Here is a 16,216-nt window from a genome sequence, read left to right as displayed (position 1 = left end):
GTATTCTCAGTCTGGGACATTTTTTAAATTCCTTCTTCAAAATTTTATCAGACAGACTTTACTGGGACTTTAGGCCTCACACCGAACATAGATTCTTCAAGGAAATCACGAATGCACTTTCTCTATCTGTCTAGAATGGTCAGTGTCCCTTCTGCCTGCTCAGCCTACCATACATCCCTTATGGACACTGTAATTCCCTATAGGAAACTGTGATGCTACTCTCAGACAGCTGAGAACTGTGCCTTGAAAATCAGCATATCCAGGGCACAAAAGCTTAGTCAATGTTTGCTACCCACAGTATTTATTAAAGATGTATCTGGAGAATAACAGGATGGCCTCCTCTCATGCTGGCACTGCATGACCCCTCACAGACAGACTCTTCTCTCCTCTGTCTGAAAGCTACACCTCAGAGAGAAACTCTTGGCCTCTCTATTGGATGGACTGCCTGGAGTCCACTAGGGTTGGTCTAGTGCTCGGAGAACTGCCAGGGGTGAGGAGCAGCAGTACTGCTTAGGCCTGGGCAGAAAAGCCCAATGCAAACTCCTACTCCAACTTCTGTAAGCAGGATTCACAACGACTTGTTTGGCTGTTGGCTGTTGATTCTGTCTCCTTTTAGCAAGGGGAAAAGACATCAAAAGCGGTACACATCTCTGCCCCCTACTGCCAGGACAGTTTTGACTGTATTTCCCTCAGGCAAGTTAGTAGTACCACTAACGATGCTTCCGCTGGCATCGTCTCGGCTGCCTTCCATTCAGGGAGTTTTGCTCCACTTCCACTCCATGGGCAGCCCGTGGGGATGCATGCCACTGCCCCCACCACTGGGTTTCTCACTGGCTTACTCACCTGTGGAAGGAAGTTTGGACGTGGAGTGAGTCTAGGAGGAGGGATAAACTGTGGTACTTTGATGGGCTGAGGAGGTGTTGCTTGAACCTGCTTAAAACAAACAAACAAAAAACAAGAAAGACAGATAAACATGAGAGGGCAGTCACAATTCAGTGTCCGAGGCAGACACTCAGAGGACACAGGTGTCTGCCCTCCACAGCACACAGCACACAGCATTCCCACCAGCTCTGGCCATGCACTTCACTATGTGAATTAACACTGCTTTAGAAACTATCTTTCCTGCTGCACACTCGATCCCATAAAGTGATCTACCACACGCCTGTCTCCTCACATACCTTCTGCAGAACAAAGTAGGCTCAGCAATCTTGGACACTCATGAACTCTCTTACACTTAGGTATTTTAAGAGTCAAAACTATATCTGAAGTAAAGTCAAACTTGCTGCCTGTCTGAATGGATTCCCCCCACAGATTCAAGCTTTACTCAACAGAGAATGACTGAAATGCTTTCCTCCTACCGAGAACTCTGAACCCTAGTACCTGGCTGAATGATAGGGCTACTTCTCTAAGGACTCCTGGGTAAGGGACAAAGCTTCACTTGGTTGCTACTTTTATTCATTATTGGTCATTATTCAAAAACACCAAGAGCTTTGTCATTTGAAGAAGATAACTGAGTATCACAATTTGGACCTGGTTCTCATAAACTGCCAAGAACAACAGTGTCTAATGGCTCGATCCTGGAAATCTCATGGACAGTCTTGTACAAGTATTCCCTCCAAGGGATCCTCCCTCTGGTAGGACTTGGCCTTTGACACATTCATCTCTGAATTTCTTTAATATTTTTAAAGTGTGCCCCAACCACCTCTAAGTACTTTCTGGCTGCATTCAAATTAGAGGGATAATGAATAGAAAGGAGGCAGCAGGGGTTTTCCTCAAAGCAGACCACAGCACAGGGAGTTTCAGCACTCAGAATTCATGGGGGATGTGGGGAGGTGGCAGTGGACAGAATGGAGGGAAAGAGAAGTGAAACAGCGTGTGTCTTTGTGAAGGACATTTTCCCTCCCAAACCAAGTCCTAATTTGACCTCAGACAGTGTACTAAATCCGGTCCCTGGTGTCAGGACACCTCTGTAGTTAACTGACAGGCCCACAGGGGAGTTTGCTTTGCTAGGAAAATGATAGGAGTTTAGAAACCCAGCAGGAGCCTAAAATGGAAACACTCTACAATGCACAACCTGAACCCTCTCATGTGAACACACGAGGAGCAGCTACTGGCTTACCAGAGTGACTGTGTTTTTTGCCACAATTTGGACAGCCTCTGCCCCAGGCCCAGGGACCTTACTAGACGTCTGGAGGTTGACTGGTGTGTTCTGCACATCAGTGCTGAGCACAGCTTTCTGACTGTTGATGGCGGTCACCATAGCAATGGTAGGTCTCTGGCCCACAACAGAGGCAGGCATGGTCGCAGTTGCTGCTTTCAAGACGAGAGGTAGTGTCTTTGTGGTAATCATAGAAGCTGTAGTTACAGTCTTCTAGGAGACACGGAGAACAGACATTAGGACACTGGAATGTGAGCCCACTGAACACTATGTTTCTGAACTCCCAAAGGAAACAAAGCAACCAAGTTTGTCTATCCAATGAACATTTGTGATATAGAATATGCGTCTTACTATAGAGAAAAAAACCCTCTAGTTTCTCAAGTTAGGGTCACTTGTAAACAGGAAAGCTCACTGCAGTGAGTACACACTCATATAGACACAGGTTTTAAGCAATGGACAGTGCACATCTACAGGTACAGAATATGAGTGTACTTAACTCTGATAAAGTGAGTTAACTCATATGTAAGTTGCACACTGTCTCTACCCCTGATTGCTATAACCTCACCCATCTGGCTACTTGCTGCCCGTGACACAAGGCAAAGGGCAGTGTCTTTCCATCTGTCTGAGGGTCCCCCTGGGGAAGTAGAAGGGAAACTCACAAGAGGACCAGCATAACCGCTGCCTCAGAGGTAGTAAACCCCAAGCTCCAGATAATGATGCTGCTAACGAGCACAGGAAATGCCAGCTTTCTATTCCAAAGGGGGCTGAGCCACTACCTACAGTCTTTCCTCTGGAGAACTGATGTGGAAGTGATCAAAGAGTCAGGGAAACCAACAAGGTGGGAACAAACACCTGGCTTCCAAAAGCCTTGGGAATCAGAGGAGGAGTGTCAGTGAGGACCTGACTCTTCCAGGCTGTCTCCGAAGCATTGAAGCTGCATTTGCCTAATGTTTTACTAGAACAATTACAAAGGTCTGTTATAGAAACCACTCACTACACGGCACACACATCTACCTGGCACTACTACCAATCCCTCGAGATGCAGACCTTTCAGGAACACAAACATTCATCTCCAACTCACTGGTTCTGTTATTTACTCCACTTTAACTTCTCCTTCTAAAATGTACTCTACAGTTTGGCTTTTTATAAACTTCAATTAAAAAATTAAAAGGTCAGTCCTGCACTTGTACTCATCACATTTTTCTCAGCCACATGTGGCAAGGAACTAGCAGCTGGGTGGTGGGGTGAGAGCATGCCCAGTTCTGCAGGAGTTCCATGGCAGCCCTTTCTCCTCCACACACGGGGAAAACCTCCCTGAAGAAGTTTCACCTCTATGCCATGTGAGCACCATGTATCCAGCTACTGAGTGTGTATAATTACTTACCTTTTCTGCCTGACATGTGCGTGCATGCATGCACACACACTCATCTTTTAAAATTTCCTTTTAACAACAACAAGAAAAACATAATAAGGTGGCCTCATCCATCCCACCACAATTTAATCAGCAATCCTTATTGGTGTCTACAATTAAACCCCCCCAAATCTTAGCTTTAGTTTCCAAGGCACAACACAGGCAGCTCATGCCACCTGCCACTGCTGTCTCAAATGTGAAATGGCACCTGGGCAGCAGCAGGTCAGGGTTGAAAGCGACAACAGCTAACTGCCATTTTATCACCGGAGATGCAGCAGCATAGGCTCTCTCACAAAGACAGTTGTCGTAGAGTTTTAAACACAGTATGCAATCAGCCTCATCTTTCAATTTAAAATGCTTGAAAACCAAGAGCTTTTGAAGTGGTAAGCGAGCAAGCCATACCAGACGGCCTTCAATCTTAGTGTAACACAGGCTGCGGACTGGTCAGCAGAACTCAATGACACAGATTTTTAAAGCAGTTTGTGTGTTGATATTGCTTTAAATGAGGTCAATACACTTTTGTTTGAAGCACCTCTAGTTGAGGCAAATCATTATCAATACTGGATTAACTCTAAACTGATTATTCTAGCAAATACTGAATAAAAACACAAATCCACCTAAATTATATACTTACCATTAACTCAATGGCTCCATAACATTAAACCTGACAAGTTACTTCACACTGTAACTCAGCATTTTTATTTTCCTTTACGTGTATTTAACTGTCTCTAATTTCATTTCACATATTTCTAGGATCTATGTAATTCTATGTAGCATATAGGCCAAAGATGTAGTATGAATGTCACAGTGAAAGCTTCTTAAAGAATGTATTCACGGCTTAGCTAAGGTTCTCACTTCTGGTCTGCTGCTTACTCTATTACAAATATTTGGGAATTACATGAAGCAAACTCTTGGAGTGTTAGGGTTTAGAGCAGAAGGGACTTTGACCTGTAAACATACTGAGAATGTCTCAGCTTTCCCAACGGGAAGAAGAGAAGATGCAGGAAGGATGGGGATCCAGAATCAAAGACAATGATTTCCAGGAAGTTGTGTTTAGATCTGGTTAGTTAATGCTGCTCAAGTCTGATGAGGTATTATAGATGCATAAAGTTCTTTAATTATGACAAAACGTGAACTTGACAGCTAGAAGTTCACACAGACATATATATAGTAACACTAAGAGCAAAGTCCTTTTTGTTTTACTTTAATTAATTAAAAATTTAAGATTTATTTATTTTATGTGTATCAGCATTTTGCCTGTATGTATGTATGTGTACCATATGTGGGTCTGAGCGCTTGTAGAAGTCAGAAGAGGAAATGGAGTTAGAGATGCCTGTGAACTGCCATATTAGTGCTGGGAACCAAACCCAGGTCTCTGCAAAAGCAATGGTGCTCTCAACTGCTGAGCATCCCTCCAGATCCTAAAAATGGTTTTCTGGGGACAAAGTCTCACTTGGTAGTCCAAGCTTGTGGTAATCAAACCTGTCTCAGCCTCCTGAACACTGGGATTACATGTGTGAACCACAAAGCTTGGCTAAATACCTTTGTATGTTTTGCCAAGTTTTTACTGTTAGCCTGTAAGATATGAGGCATTTAAACTTACAAACATATGATCCAATGTACAAACCAGAACTTCTTTCTTTCTTTTTTTTTTTTAAATAACAAGTGTCTTTAAAAAAAAATATTTATTTATTTATTGTGTATACAGTATTCTGTCTGCATGTATGCTTACAGGCCAGAAGAGGGCACTGGATCGAATTATGGATGGTTGTGAGTCACTATGTGGTTGCTGGGAACTGAACTCAGGACCTCTGGAAGAGCAGACAGTGCTCTTAACCGCTGAGCCATCTCTCCAGCCCCCTCAAGGGATATTTCTATGGGCTCCAATTAACCTCCACATCTATTCTAGTGTCTGCTTAATTTTGAGTAAGAAGTCACCACTGTATACTCAACCACAAATAGAGCTCGTCCTCCCCTTTGTTTTAATAACTACATACCTCTTTTTATGTGCATTTTATCATTACAAATGAGAAGGTTGTTTCTCTCCCCCCAGCAGCCACTGACTGCCTGTAGCTCTCCATCTAGGGGTATGGCCTTGACAGCCTGATGCTGTCAATACTCAGGTCTTGTTTGGGCAACCACATTGTTGAGATTTCATGGATACAGCTTCCCTGTCATGTCTAGAAAACACTGCCGCCTCACAGCAGGGTCCCTCAGCGTAGGAAACTTCCCCACATAATATCTCCCTGCTGCCCGTTCCGATCACAAACATTAGTTATTCCTTTTAGAAGTTACAGATCTCATATATACCATACTTAAACCTATCTGTTCTTAGGACTTTTAATGACTTTATATGATTATCAAATACCCAAGTTTTATCATGCATTAGAGGCAGTCCCTTCTTGCCGTCATTTCACACTCCATGTTCTAGCTACATGAGCCCACTTGCTACTTCAAAGGTGTGGTGGCTTGAGTGAGAATGTCCCCCATAAACTCATAAATTTGAATGCTTAGTTTCCAGGTGCTGGACTATTTAGGAAAGACCAGGAGGTGTGGCCTTGTTGAAGAAGATGTGTCACTGCAGGGTGGAGTGGTGGTGGTGGGGGGGGGAAGGCATAGGCTTTGAAGTTTTAAAAGCCCAAACCAGGCCCAGTCTCACTCACTTTCTGCCTCCTGCTTGGTGATCAGGAAGTAAGCTCTCAACTACTGCTTTCACATCATGCCAGCTGGCCAGCAGCCACACCTCCACCTTAATGATCATAAATTACCCCTATGAAACTGCTTCCAATTAAATGCTTTCTTCTGTAAGTTGCCTTGGTCAACTTACAGAACAGTAACTAAGACAGAAGGCATGCTTTTGTTGTTTTCTGTTTACTTCTGTTGTTTTGAGACAGACTCACTATGGAGCCCAGGCTGGCCTTGAACTCTCCATCCTCCTGACTCATCCTCCTGAGTGCTGGGACTGTAGCACTACACCTGGCTTTGCATTTTCTTCTCTAAAAGAAAGATTTTATTCATATATATATATATATATATATAGTTTGTTTGTTTGTTTTTTTGAGACAAGGTTTCTCTGTGTAGCCCTGGCCATTCTGGAGTTCACTCTGTAGACCAGGCTGGTCTCAAACTCAGATTCTCCTGCATCTGCCTCCCAAGTGCTGGGATTAAAGGTGTGTACCACCACTGCCCAGATCTATTATTTTTAAATTTTGTGTAAATGTGTGTGTTTGAGTGGGGATTTGTGCATGTAAGTGCAGTGCCTGGGGAGGTCAGAAGAGGGTATCAGGTCCCTTGGAACTAGAGTTAGAGGCAGCTTGAGTTACTTAACACAAGAGCTGAGAAACTGAACTTTGGTCTTCTGTAGGGAAAGTACAGGCTCTTAACCTCTTAGCAGCAAAACCTACCTCTCCTGGCCCTTCTTTAAAAGATTTTTAAAACTTGTGTGTGTGTGTTAGAATGTGCATATGAGTGTAGGTGTTCATGGAGGTTAGAAGATGGTAATGGATCCCCCCTGGAGCTGAAGTACAGGTGGTTGTGAGCTGAGGGACAAGGGTGCTAGTTAGTGAACTCTAATCCTTTACAAGAGCAGTGCATACTTTTAGCCACTGAGATCTTCTACAGGTTCCAAATTGACTTTTTATAAATTCTCCATTTTTTAATTGTCTTCCTATCTACATCTATATGCTCTTTACTCTCTGCTCCACCATGGAAATCCCATTCATTGGTCCGGATCCTGTCTAATGCCACCTTCTTTAAGAAGTGCTTTTGATTCATCTAGTGAAAATTACCTTCTCTCTGGTATTTTCAGTCCTTCACTGGTACTTTGAGTCTAGCCTCCACATTTCCTAGCTCAGTGCTTACACAGTGTGGACTCAATAAATATTTACAAAATGAATGAAAATGAATTACCATAATATGCCAGATTCTTGGCAGGGACTGTTGCTCTTTGTATACCATCAAGCACACAGAGAGCAGTCAATAAACACTGAATGGAACTCACTGCAAAGACAAACAACAGAAACCCAGAGGGCCGTTGGGTTTAGCATTAAGCCTTTGCATTAAACAAAACAAAACAATATAAAATCAAGGTTAGCTAAATCAATTAAATGTATCAGGTGTGCTACCAGATGGAGAGAAGCTATGCAACACTGTTCTGGAGGCAGTGCTGGGCCCTGCTGTCCACCAGCCCAATGCAGAACTCAGGTGAACAGAGAAGCTACCAATTAGGTGTTTGTTTATAAATCTGCTTGATTTGTGTAACATAGACTATTACTTGAATAGAAAATTCCATGTATTAAAACAGTAAATTCTCGCGTATCACCAAACAACAATTCTACCCTGTTCTTTCCATGTAAATACTCTCTGATCTAACTGCATTTTGAAAAGAGAACCTAACTCAACTCTGCCTAAAACCCCAGGAAAAGTAAATTTATAAGCAATCTTTGGGAAGTTATAAAAGTTCAAGGAAACCTTGAAAGAAGGAAGGAAGGAAGGAAGAAAGGAAGGGAGAGAGGGAGGGAGGGAGGGAGGGAGGGAGGCAGGCAGGCAGGCAGGCAGGCAGTCAGCCAGCCAGCCAGCCTGGACAGCTCACAGCTGGCTGTAACTCCAATGGCAAGCCAATGCCCTATTCTGGCTTCTGCAGGCACTGCATGCATGTGATGTGTACATGTACATCCAGGCAAATACTCTCACATGCAGAGGCAGGAAGAGATTTGAGTTTGAGGCTAGCATGGTCTACACAGTAAGTTCCAGGTTAGCTGGAACTACATCGTGAGACCCTGTTGGAGGAAAAAAAAAAATGTCTAATTTACAGATAGTACTGGATGATTAGTGGGAAAGTGTTTGATGCCCTAGTTCTCTGATTGAAGACAGGGATTTATTTATTTATTTTTTTACTTTATCATTTTATGTGTATGAGTGTTTGACTGAATGCATGCATTTTACACTACATGTTTGCCTAGTGCCCTTGGAGGTTAGAAGAGGGTGTTGGATGCCCTGGGAATGGAGTTACAGACAGAGATGCCATATGGATGCTGGGAATCAAACTCTGGTCCTCTGTAAGAGCAACAAATGCTCCTAACTGCTGAATCAACTCACCGACCTCCTTTCTCTTCCTAGGTTTCACACTGTGCTGGCATCCCCTTACCTGGCATTGCCTGGCAGCACAGACAAGTAGCTGAATGGACAGATTTCTCATTCAGAATTTCTGGGTTCAACTTTGGCTCTACTGAATACCACCTATTATATATGTTTTAAATTTTCCTTTCTAAAAACCTAAACTGTAGGATTAAGAGTGAAGAGCATGTCCACTACACATGCAAAACCCTGCGTATTATGCTGGTATTCAGTAGCCTCTATCAAATTCTAGGCATTGTTAGTTTTTTTAATAGGTGGTTCAATTCTTCACTTCAAAATGTTATACATGGCTAGGTGGTGGTAGTGTACACCTTTAATCTCAGCACTTGGGAGGCAGAGACAGGCAAATCTCTGTGAGTTTAAGGCCAGCCTGGTCTACAGAGTGAGTTCTAGGACAGCCAAGGCTATTACACAAAGAAACCCTGTCTTGAAAAACCAAACAACAACAACAACAACAAAAAGTTATACATGAACTAGTCCTAAGACTACAAATAATAATTAGATTTCCTCTACATACACAGTGAAGATTCAGTATTGGTATGTTTCAGAAGACCCAAACCACTCTGAATATGTAAAGTAACTGTACTAAGTATTAACGTACATTTTTTCTAGGGAAGGGTACATAGCTTTCAACAGTCCTAAAGGGTTTTGTGATATACCCAATTCCAAGGACTAATACCTACTGTTCACTACTCTTATTCATTTATTTTTGTGATGCTGGGTGTAGTAGTTTGAATGCAATTGGCCCCCATAAGCTCATAGGGAGTATTACTATTAGGAGGTGTGGCTTTGTTGGAGCAGGTATGGCCTTGTTGGAGGAAGCGTGTCACCATGGAAGCAGGCTTTGAGGTCTCATATATGCTCAAGCTATACTTCCTGTTGCCTGTGGGATCAAGATGTAGCTCCTTCTCTAGCATCATGTCTGCCTGCACACTGCCATGCATGATGATAATGAACTAAACCTCTGACACTGTAAGTCATTCAATTAGATGTTTTCCTTCATAAGAGTTTCTGTGGTCATGGTGTATCTTCACAGCAATAGAAACCCTAACTAAGACATTGGGGATGGAACATAGGATCTGACATATGGGGAACAAGTACTCTATTGCTGAGATACAGCCAGCAACCTAACACATTAGAATCTTTTTGTTGTTGTTTTTCAAGACACTGTTTCTCTTGTAACAGTTCTAGCTGTCCTGGAACTCCATCTATAGACCAGGCTGGCCTTGAACTCACAGGATCCTCCTGCCTCTGCCTCACAGAATGCTGGGATTAAAGGCATTTGTCACCATGCCCAGCTAGACTCCTAAAAAAATGACTTCTTTTATGTGTATAAGTGTTTTGTCTGCAGGCACATATGTGCACCATGGGCATGCCTGGTGCCTACTGAGGCCAGAAGAAGGCATGAATCCACTGTTACTAGAGTTATGGATGGCAGTACCACCATGTGGGTACTGAGAATTGAACTGGGGTCCTCTGTAAGAACAGTGAATACTCCTAACTTCCAAGTCTCTTCATCCCTCTTTTTTTTTTTTTTTTGGTTGATTTACTTATTTGGGTATGAGTGTGTGCAGGTGTGCAGACATGTGCTGTTCTCCAGTTATCATCAACTTTGCTTTGTTTTTTATTTATTCATTTGGTGTGTGCACATGCACCCTGTGCATGCAGATGCCTGGAGAGCCAGAAGGAGGAACTAGATTTCCTGGAACTGCACTAACAAATTGTTGCATGCCTCTCAACGTGGGTTCTGGGAACTGAACCCAAGTCTTCTCCAAGAGCACCAAACACTGATAACTGCTGAGCCATCTCTCAGGCCTCACCTTGGTATCTGAGACAGGATCTCTCACTGGGATCTTGAACTTACTGATCCAGATAGGCTGGCTGGCTAGCAAGCTCCAGGGATTCTCCTGTCTCTGCTCCCCTAGCACTGATATTAAAAACATACACACGTGACCACGCACTAGTCTTTTTTATGTAGGTGTTGGGGTTAGAACTCAGGTCCTCATGGCTACACAGCAAGCATGTTACCAACTGAGCTGCCTCGCCAGGCCCATCGGTTCCTTTTAAAAAGGTGCATTCATAATATATCTAAGGCTGTAGAGGTCAAGCTTGAATAATTTTCTTATTCAAATGTCAATTCCAAATATGCCCTTTCAGTGTGTCTTGACTCTCTCCTCACATTCTGTGCTAGGTAAAATGCCCTTTCCAGTAAAACGTTTCCACAGCTGCATCAGGCATTCTGAGTCTCACCTGCACCCTCATTCCAAGAATGTGGACTTGAAGCAAACATGTTATCTCTGTGGATAATAAAAACATATCGCCCTCTTGAATGCTTCTGTCTACGTGGTCCCAAAAGCATGGGCACTGGAACAGCTCTATGCCTAATTGCTAAGAATTTCAGAAAAACAGTTCCAGAAGGGGTCAAATCACTTTAGAACAAATACAAATAAACACTCCCAGAAATTTCCAGGCTTTAATTCAGTTGAGGTGCTCGGAGTGATTTGTCTTTGGTGTTGATGACAAGTAGAAAATCATTTAGCATATATGTATGCATACATGTGTGTTCACGCATGTGTGTGTGTGTATGTGTTGCTAGGCTTGGGCATGGTTGGCAAGCACTCTATTGCTGAGCTCCATTCCCAATGGAAATCTTTTAACTTTTTTTTTCCTCACTCCTTTTTTTTTTTTTTTGAGATAAGATCTCATGCAACCCAAGCTGGCCTCAAACTTTAATTTCTTATGTAGTCAAAGGTGACTGACTTTCTGATCCCTCTGCCTCCACCTCAGAGTGTTGGGATCACAGGCATAAACCACCACACCTGGTTTTATGTGGTGCTGAGGATCAAACCCATGGATTCATGAATGCTAGCTATGCCCTCGACCAACTGAGCCACACTCCCAACTCAGTCATTTGACTTTTGCTCCCTAGAAGGCTCTTTCCTTCTGCCAATGAATTTAACTGATCCTTACAGTGATAGTAAAACCCAAAACAAAAGCCAGAAAACGTGCTTAGTGTTAGGTGAGCTTAGGATAGCTAAAGCAGGACCCAGTTCTACGTGATCAATAACTAATCAACACCCAGCACTCAGCCTTGGCTGCTCCACCCACATGGTTACCTGTGATGCAGTCAGGCTGGGCGGTGCTGCTGACTGCTGGGCGTGCTGCTGCTGCTGCTGCTGCTGCTGTTGCTGCTGCTGTTGCAGTGGCTGCAGTGGCTGTAGTGGCTGCGGCTGTGCTGTTTGTAGTTTATTTTCAGACTGTGACAATGGCTGTATCTGGAACTTGTCCGGCTGCTCTTGCTTGACTATTAGGTTCTTCCGCAGCTGTTCAACTACTCTTTTCTACCGAGGAAAGACAAAGACCCATCAGAAGGCTGTTCACGCTCTAGCTTCCTCTAACATTTACTACATCTAATTTACAGATTCTAACATGAGGAACTAAAGAACCTTACAGATACTTTAATTAATATGAAACCACTGCTATAAGAAACGTATTATATATAAAGGAAACTGAGGCATACAGATTTAAAAAGTGAAGCAGAGCCTACTGCCCCTCCCTTTCACTGTCCCTCCTTTTTTTCTTCCTCTCTTCTCTTTTCTCCCCTGCCACACTCTTTCCTTCAGGTAGCTTCACTACGTAGTCCAGTGGGCCTTGAACTCATTGTCCTGCTTCAGCCTCCCAAATGCTTGGATTATAGGGATGAGCCGCTACAGCCAGTTCAGATTTCTTGGCCATTGTCCATTTACCATGTGAGGCTGGAAGAGCAGAACAGCACAGCCGTATAAATGTAACTCTAGAGCCACACTGTCTAAACACATGCCCAGTTTATACGATGCTGGGCACGTGTTTTTAACTAACCTGTCCCGTAGTGCCCTGGTCTGTAAAATGAGACCATAGAGCACCTCTTATGAGCAACAACTGAACTGATCTATATGGAGTACTCAGAACTGACTGGCATATTACTGGTCATTATTAACTTTTTGTCTGATATTTAACAATTTAAGCAAGCATCATGTATCTATCCCAGTTTGAAACATTAAGTAGGGTTCAGGACATAGCTCAGTGGTACAGCACTTTGGTAACATTCACAAGGCCTTCAGTTCAATCCATAGTATCTCTCTCTCTCTCTCTCTCTCTCTCTCTCTCTCTCTCTCTCTCTCCCCACCCTTATTTTTAAATGAAGAAACTGTTGTATGCTATACAAACAAAAAGCATTCTGAACTACTGAAATGTGTAACTACTGAGTAGGACTTCTTAGCTGGGACAGATTTTAGGAATATATAATAGAATCATATGCTATCTGTTTAGGCAGAATAGAAGTTTAATTACATAGAAGAGACATTTAAAGTCAAGTTGGATGAAGTGATGTACATCTTTAATCCCAGCATTCTGGAGGCAGAAGCAGGTGTATCTCTGAGAGTCCAGGCTAGCCTTGTCTACATAGTGAGTTCAAGGACAGTTTCTGATACATAGTGATATCCTTTTTTTTTTTTTTTTTTTTTTTGGTTTTTCGAGACAGGGTTTCTCTGTATAGTTTTGATGTCTGTCCTGGAGCTCACTCTGTAGATCAGGCTGGCCTCGAACTCACAGAGATCCACCTGGCTCTGCCTCCCGAGTGCTGGGATTAAAGGCATGCACCACTACCGACCAGCCATAGTGATATCTTGTCTCAAAAAAAAAAAAAAAAAAAGAAATAAGAAAATTTAAAGTCAAGGTTTATAAACTTCCTGGGCCGTGCTTTTTTAAAAAAAAGTGTATTTTTTGATTTTTTTCATTATTATAGTAATCTATCCCTCCTTACCTGCCTCTCCTTTTTTGGCACAGAAAAGTGGTTCTCAACCTGTGAGTCACAACCTCTTGGGGGATCAAATGATCCCTTTTTACAGGGGTCACCTTGGCCATTGGAAAACACAGATATTTACATTATGATTCATAACAGTAGCAAAATTATAGAAAATAATTTTCTGGCTAGGAGTCAGCACAACATGAGGAAGTGTATTAAAGAGTTGCAGCCTAACTAGGAAGGTTGGGAAGCACTGGGGTTGACCATGCGCACTAGGCAAGCACACAGCCATTAGCCACCCCACCAGACTCTACAACCAGTCCATCTGATTACCAAGTGAGAGCTACGAGGATGCAGGGCTCTGCCCACAGCTCCACTCTGCTGAGCACTGTGCTGCTAAGCACACTCCTCATCCTCTGCACAGAGTGTACAGAGTAGTCCCTGGCTCAGAGGAGCTGCCCCACCATCTGGGGCCAGGCCGGTCTCTGACTTTCCTGTCTCAACCACTAGCAAAAGGAAAACATCGTTCCTCCTCCAACACTTTCAAGTGAAATTTTTGATAATAAAGGTTGATATTTTCTGATATAGATTATGACTGAAGAAAATGGAGCTTAGTGCTAGTTGAGGTTAGTATAGTTTTGATTAATTAACTTTTTGAGATAAAGTCTCAAGTATAAGGTTTTCCCACACTAGTCTCAAACTCACTGTGTAGTCAAGGATGACCTTGAACTGATCATTTTTGGAGTTCTGGGAATATATGTGTCACCACCATACCTAGTTTATGCAATGCTGGGGGTCAAACCCAGGGGCTCATGTATGCTAGTCAAACAGCCTACCACTGAACTACACCCCATGCCCTCAAAAGAAAGCTTTAAATAAGGGGCTCATGGAATCCAGAACAGTCAGGTTAATTTGCAAATTACTAATGTGGCTCTAACTGACTTTGCTGCTCAAAGTCTCTAGAGAACCTGAACCCGAAAGTTACTTCACTTAGCATGTTGGAGTAGTAAAATATCCATAAAATAGATTTTTAAAAAAACATTTAAGTTAATACTAACTTTTACATCCCTGAAAAGTTTTAAAATATTGTTATTAATTCTTTTCAAATAATGAAAATATTACATAAAGGCCAATTTAGGGAAGGGAACCAACTGTACATTACACACCATATTAGCACTGCCTTTATGGGTATAAAAAAATTTTTTAATGCAGTCCAAGGCTTTTGGAGAAGACACAAGCAGAATAAAAATTTAATACACTTTAAAATACTTATAAAAATAATGTTGAAGTCTTCAAACTATTTCCTGAGTATAAAAGGCCCTGCAATGGAGGTGCTGCAGTTCATGGCGGCGAACTGCAGGAAACTGTGAGCACCGCACTGAGACGTTAACCCTGGTGCCTGTCTGGACACTTAGATGCTTAGAAGTGAAATATTATTAGAATTGCTTTCAGTCTTCCTCCTCATCACATATCAAGTAGGCGTCACCAGAGAAAAAGACTCCTGCAAATCTTTCTACAAACAGAGTGAGAAAGCAGGAGGACACGAAAGGGTGGCCCTTGCCAAAGGGAGAGGGGGTGGGGAAGGGAGGAGCTGTGAAGTGGTGTACCAGGCACAGGAGGACATGGCGTTTTCTCCTCTCCAGCCACCCATAGGAACTACAGTGTGTTGTCCTGATTAGCCTACGGAAGTGAACTACAATGAAGACACAAAGCCCAGGACCTGTTCCCCGTGGTGTGGGTAACGGCAAGGAACCGCAGAGGCAAGACCTAAAGAGATGCAGGCTAGAGAACTCTTCAGCCAGCTGGCTAGAGCAGGGTGATGGCCAATCAGAACCAGAGGCGGAGTGGGAGTCAAGTGAGTCACACTGCATTCATAACAGTTCCTCCCCAGAGCCTAAAACAAAGTCCTGAGACCTGCTGGTGGGGAGGGAAACCTACACCCAAATACCTGTAAAGCTACATCAGTCCTCAAGAGAAAGGAAAAAAGCCTGTGGGTTGGACGGTTCAGATCTCATGAGCTGGGTAAAGTTTCCTGTAGAAGACAGTTCCAGTATTTGAAAGCCTTGCCCAGACCAGAACAGTCTGGTCCCTGTCCCTGCTGCTCTCACCGACTGTAATACCATAGGCACATGGCTGTGTTTGTCTGCAATTTTTGAGAGCTCAAGGTTTGGGGAATGTTGTTGCTTCCTGTCACTTAAATATCTGAGTTGAGTGCAGTCAGAAGTCCAAGGACGGAAAGCAGAGAGCTCTGTTGCAGAGGTGCCCTGCACACCAGCAAGGCCAGGCTGCCGAGGGAGCATTGCATGCCTGAGAGATTTTCTAAGTCCCACAGTCTCGATACTCAGACACACACAAAAACAGTTCAGAGGACGTGGGTCAGCACCAGATCTGGGTACAAGTGAGAGAAGACAACGATGGTGTATCAGAAATCCTTACCAAGTGTGATCAGGCAGCATTCTCAATGCCTCATACCAAAGACATCCTCTCATCACCCAGCAGATGGGCCTACACTGTCACCACTGTGTTTTGAACAAAGAAATCATGGTTTTTGTGTGTTTGTTTGTTTTGTTTTTTGCCAGCCATTACTGGAGGTAACTCTAGTATAAACAGATTTTCAATGGTGTTCACATATGAGAAAGATCTTTGAATGTGGCAAATTATCTCAGTTCATAATCCTGAAGGTCTCAGGAAAGATTAAATATCACAAACTGGCCATTTGACATTACTA

General features: G+C 43.1%; 1 protein-coding gene across 21 annotated transcripts in view; it reads right to left on the bottom strand.

Moving 5' to 3' along the window:
- Positions 1-16,216, bottom strand: part of Phf21a (PHD finger protein 21A) — a 192,002-nt gene that overhangs the window by 31,242 nt on the left and 144,544 nt on the right. For 17 of the 21 annotated variants that reach the window (XM_052726579.1, XM_052726562.1, XM_052726563.1 and 14 more), the window contains 3 exons: positions 11,822-12,046; positions 2,120-2,371; positions 844-933 (listed from right to left, as the gene is read on the bottom strand). In XM_052726579.1, the coding sequence (XP_052582539.1) occupies positions 844-933; positions 2,120-2,371; positions 11,822-12,046 (567 nt within the window). The remainder of the gene's footprint in view (positions 1-843; positions 934-2,119; positions 2,372-11,821; positions 12,047-16,216) is intronic. The other 4 variants (XM_052726571.1, XM_052726575.1, XM_052726570.1 and 1 more) reach the window with 2 other exon arrangements.

The sequence above is a fragment of the Peromyscus californicus genome, unplaced genomic scaffold (assembly GCF_007827085.1).
Source record: "Peromyscus californicus insignis strain IS unplaced genomic scaffold, ASM782708v3 Scaffold_7__1_contigs__length_154581171, whole genome shotgun sequence".
NCBI classification, from domain to species: domain Eukaryota; kingdom Metazoa; phylum Chordata; class Mammalia; order Rodentia; family Cricetidae; genus Peromyscus; species Peromyscus californicus.
This window is presented reverse-complemented; position numbering and strand designations above follow the sequence as displayed.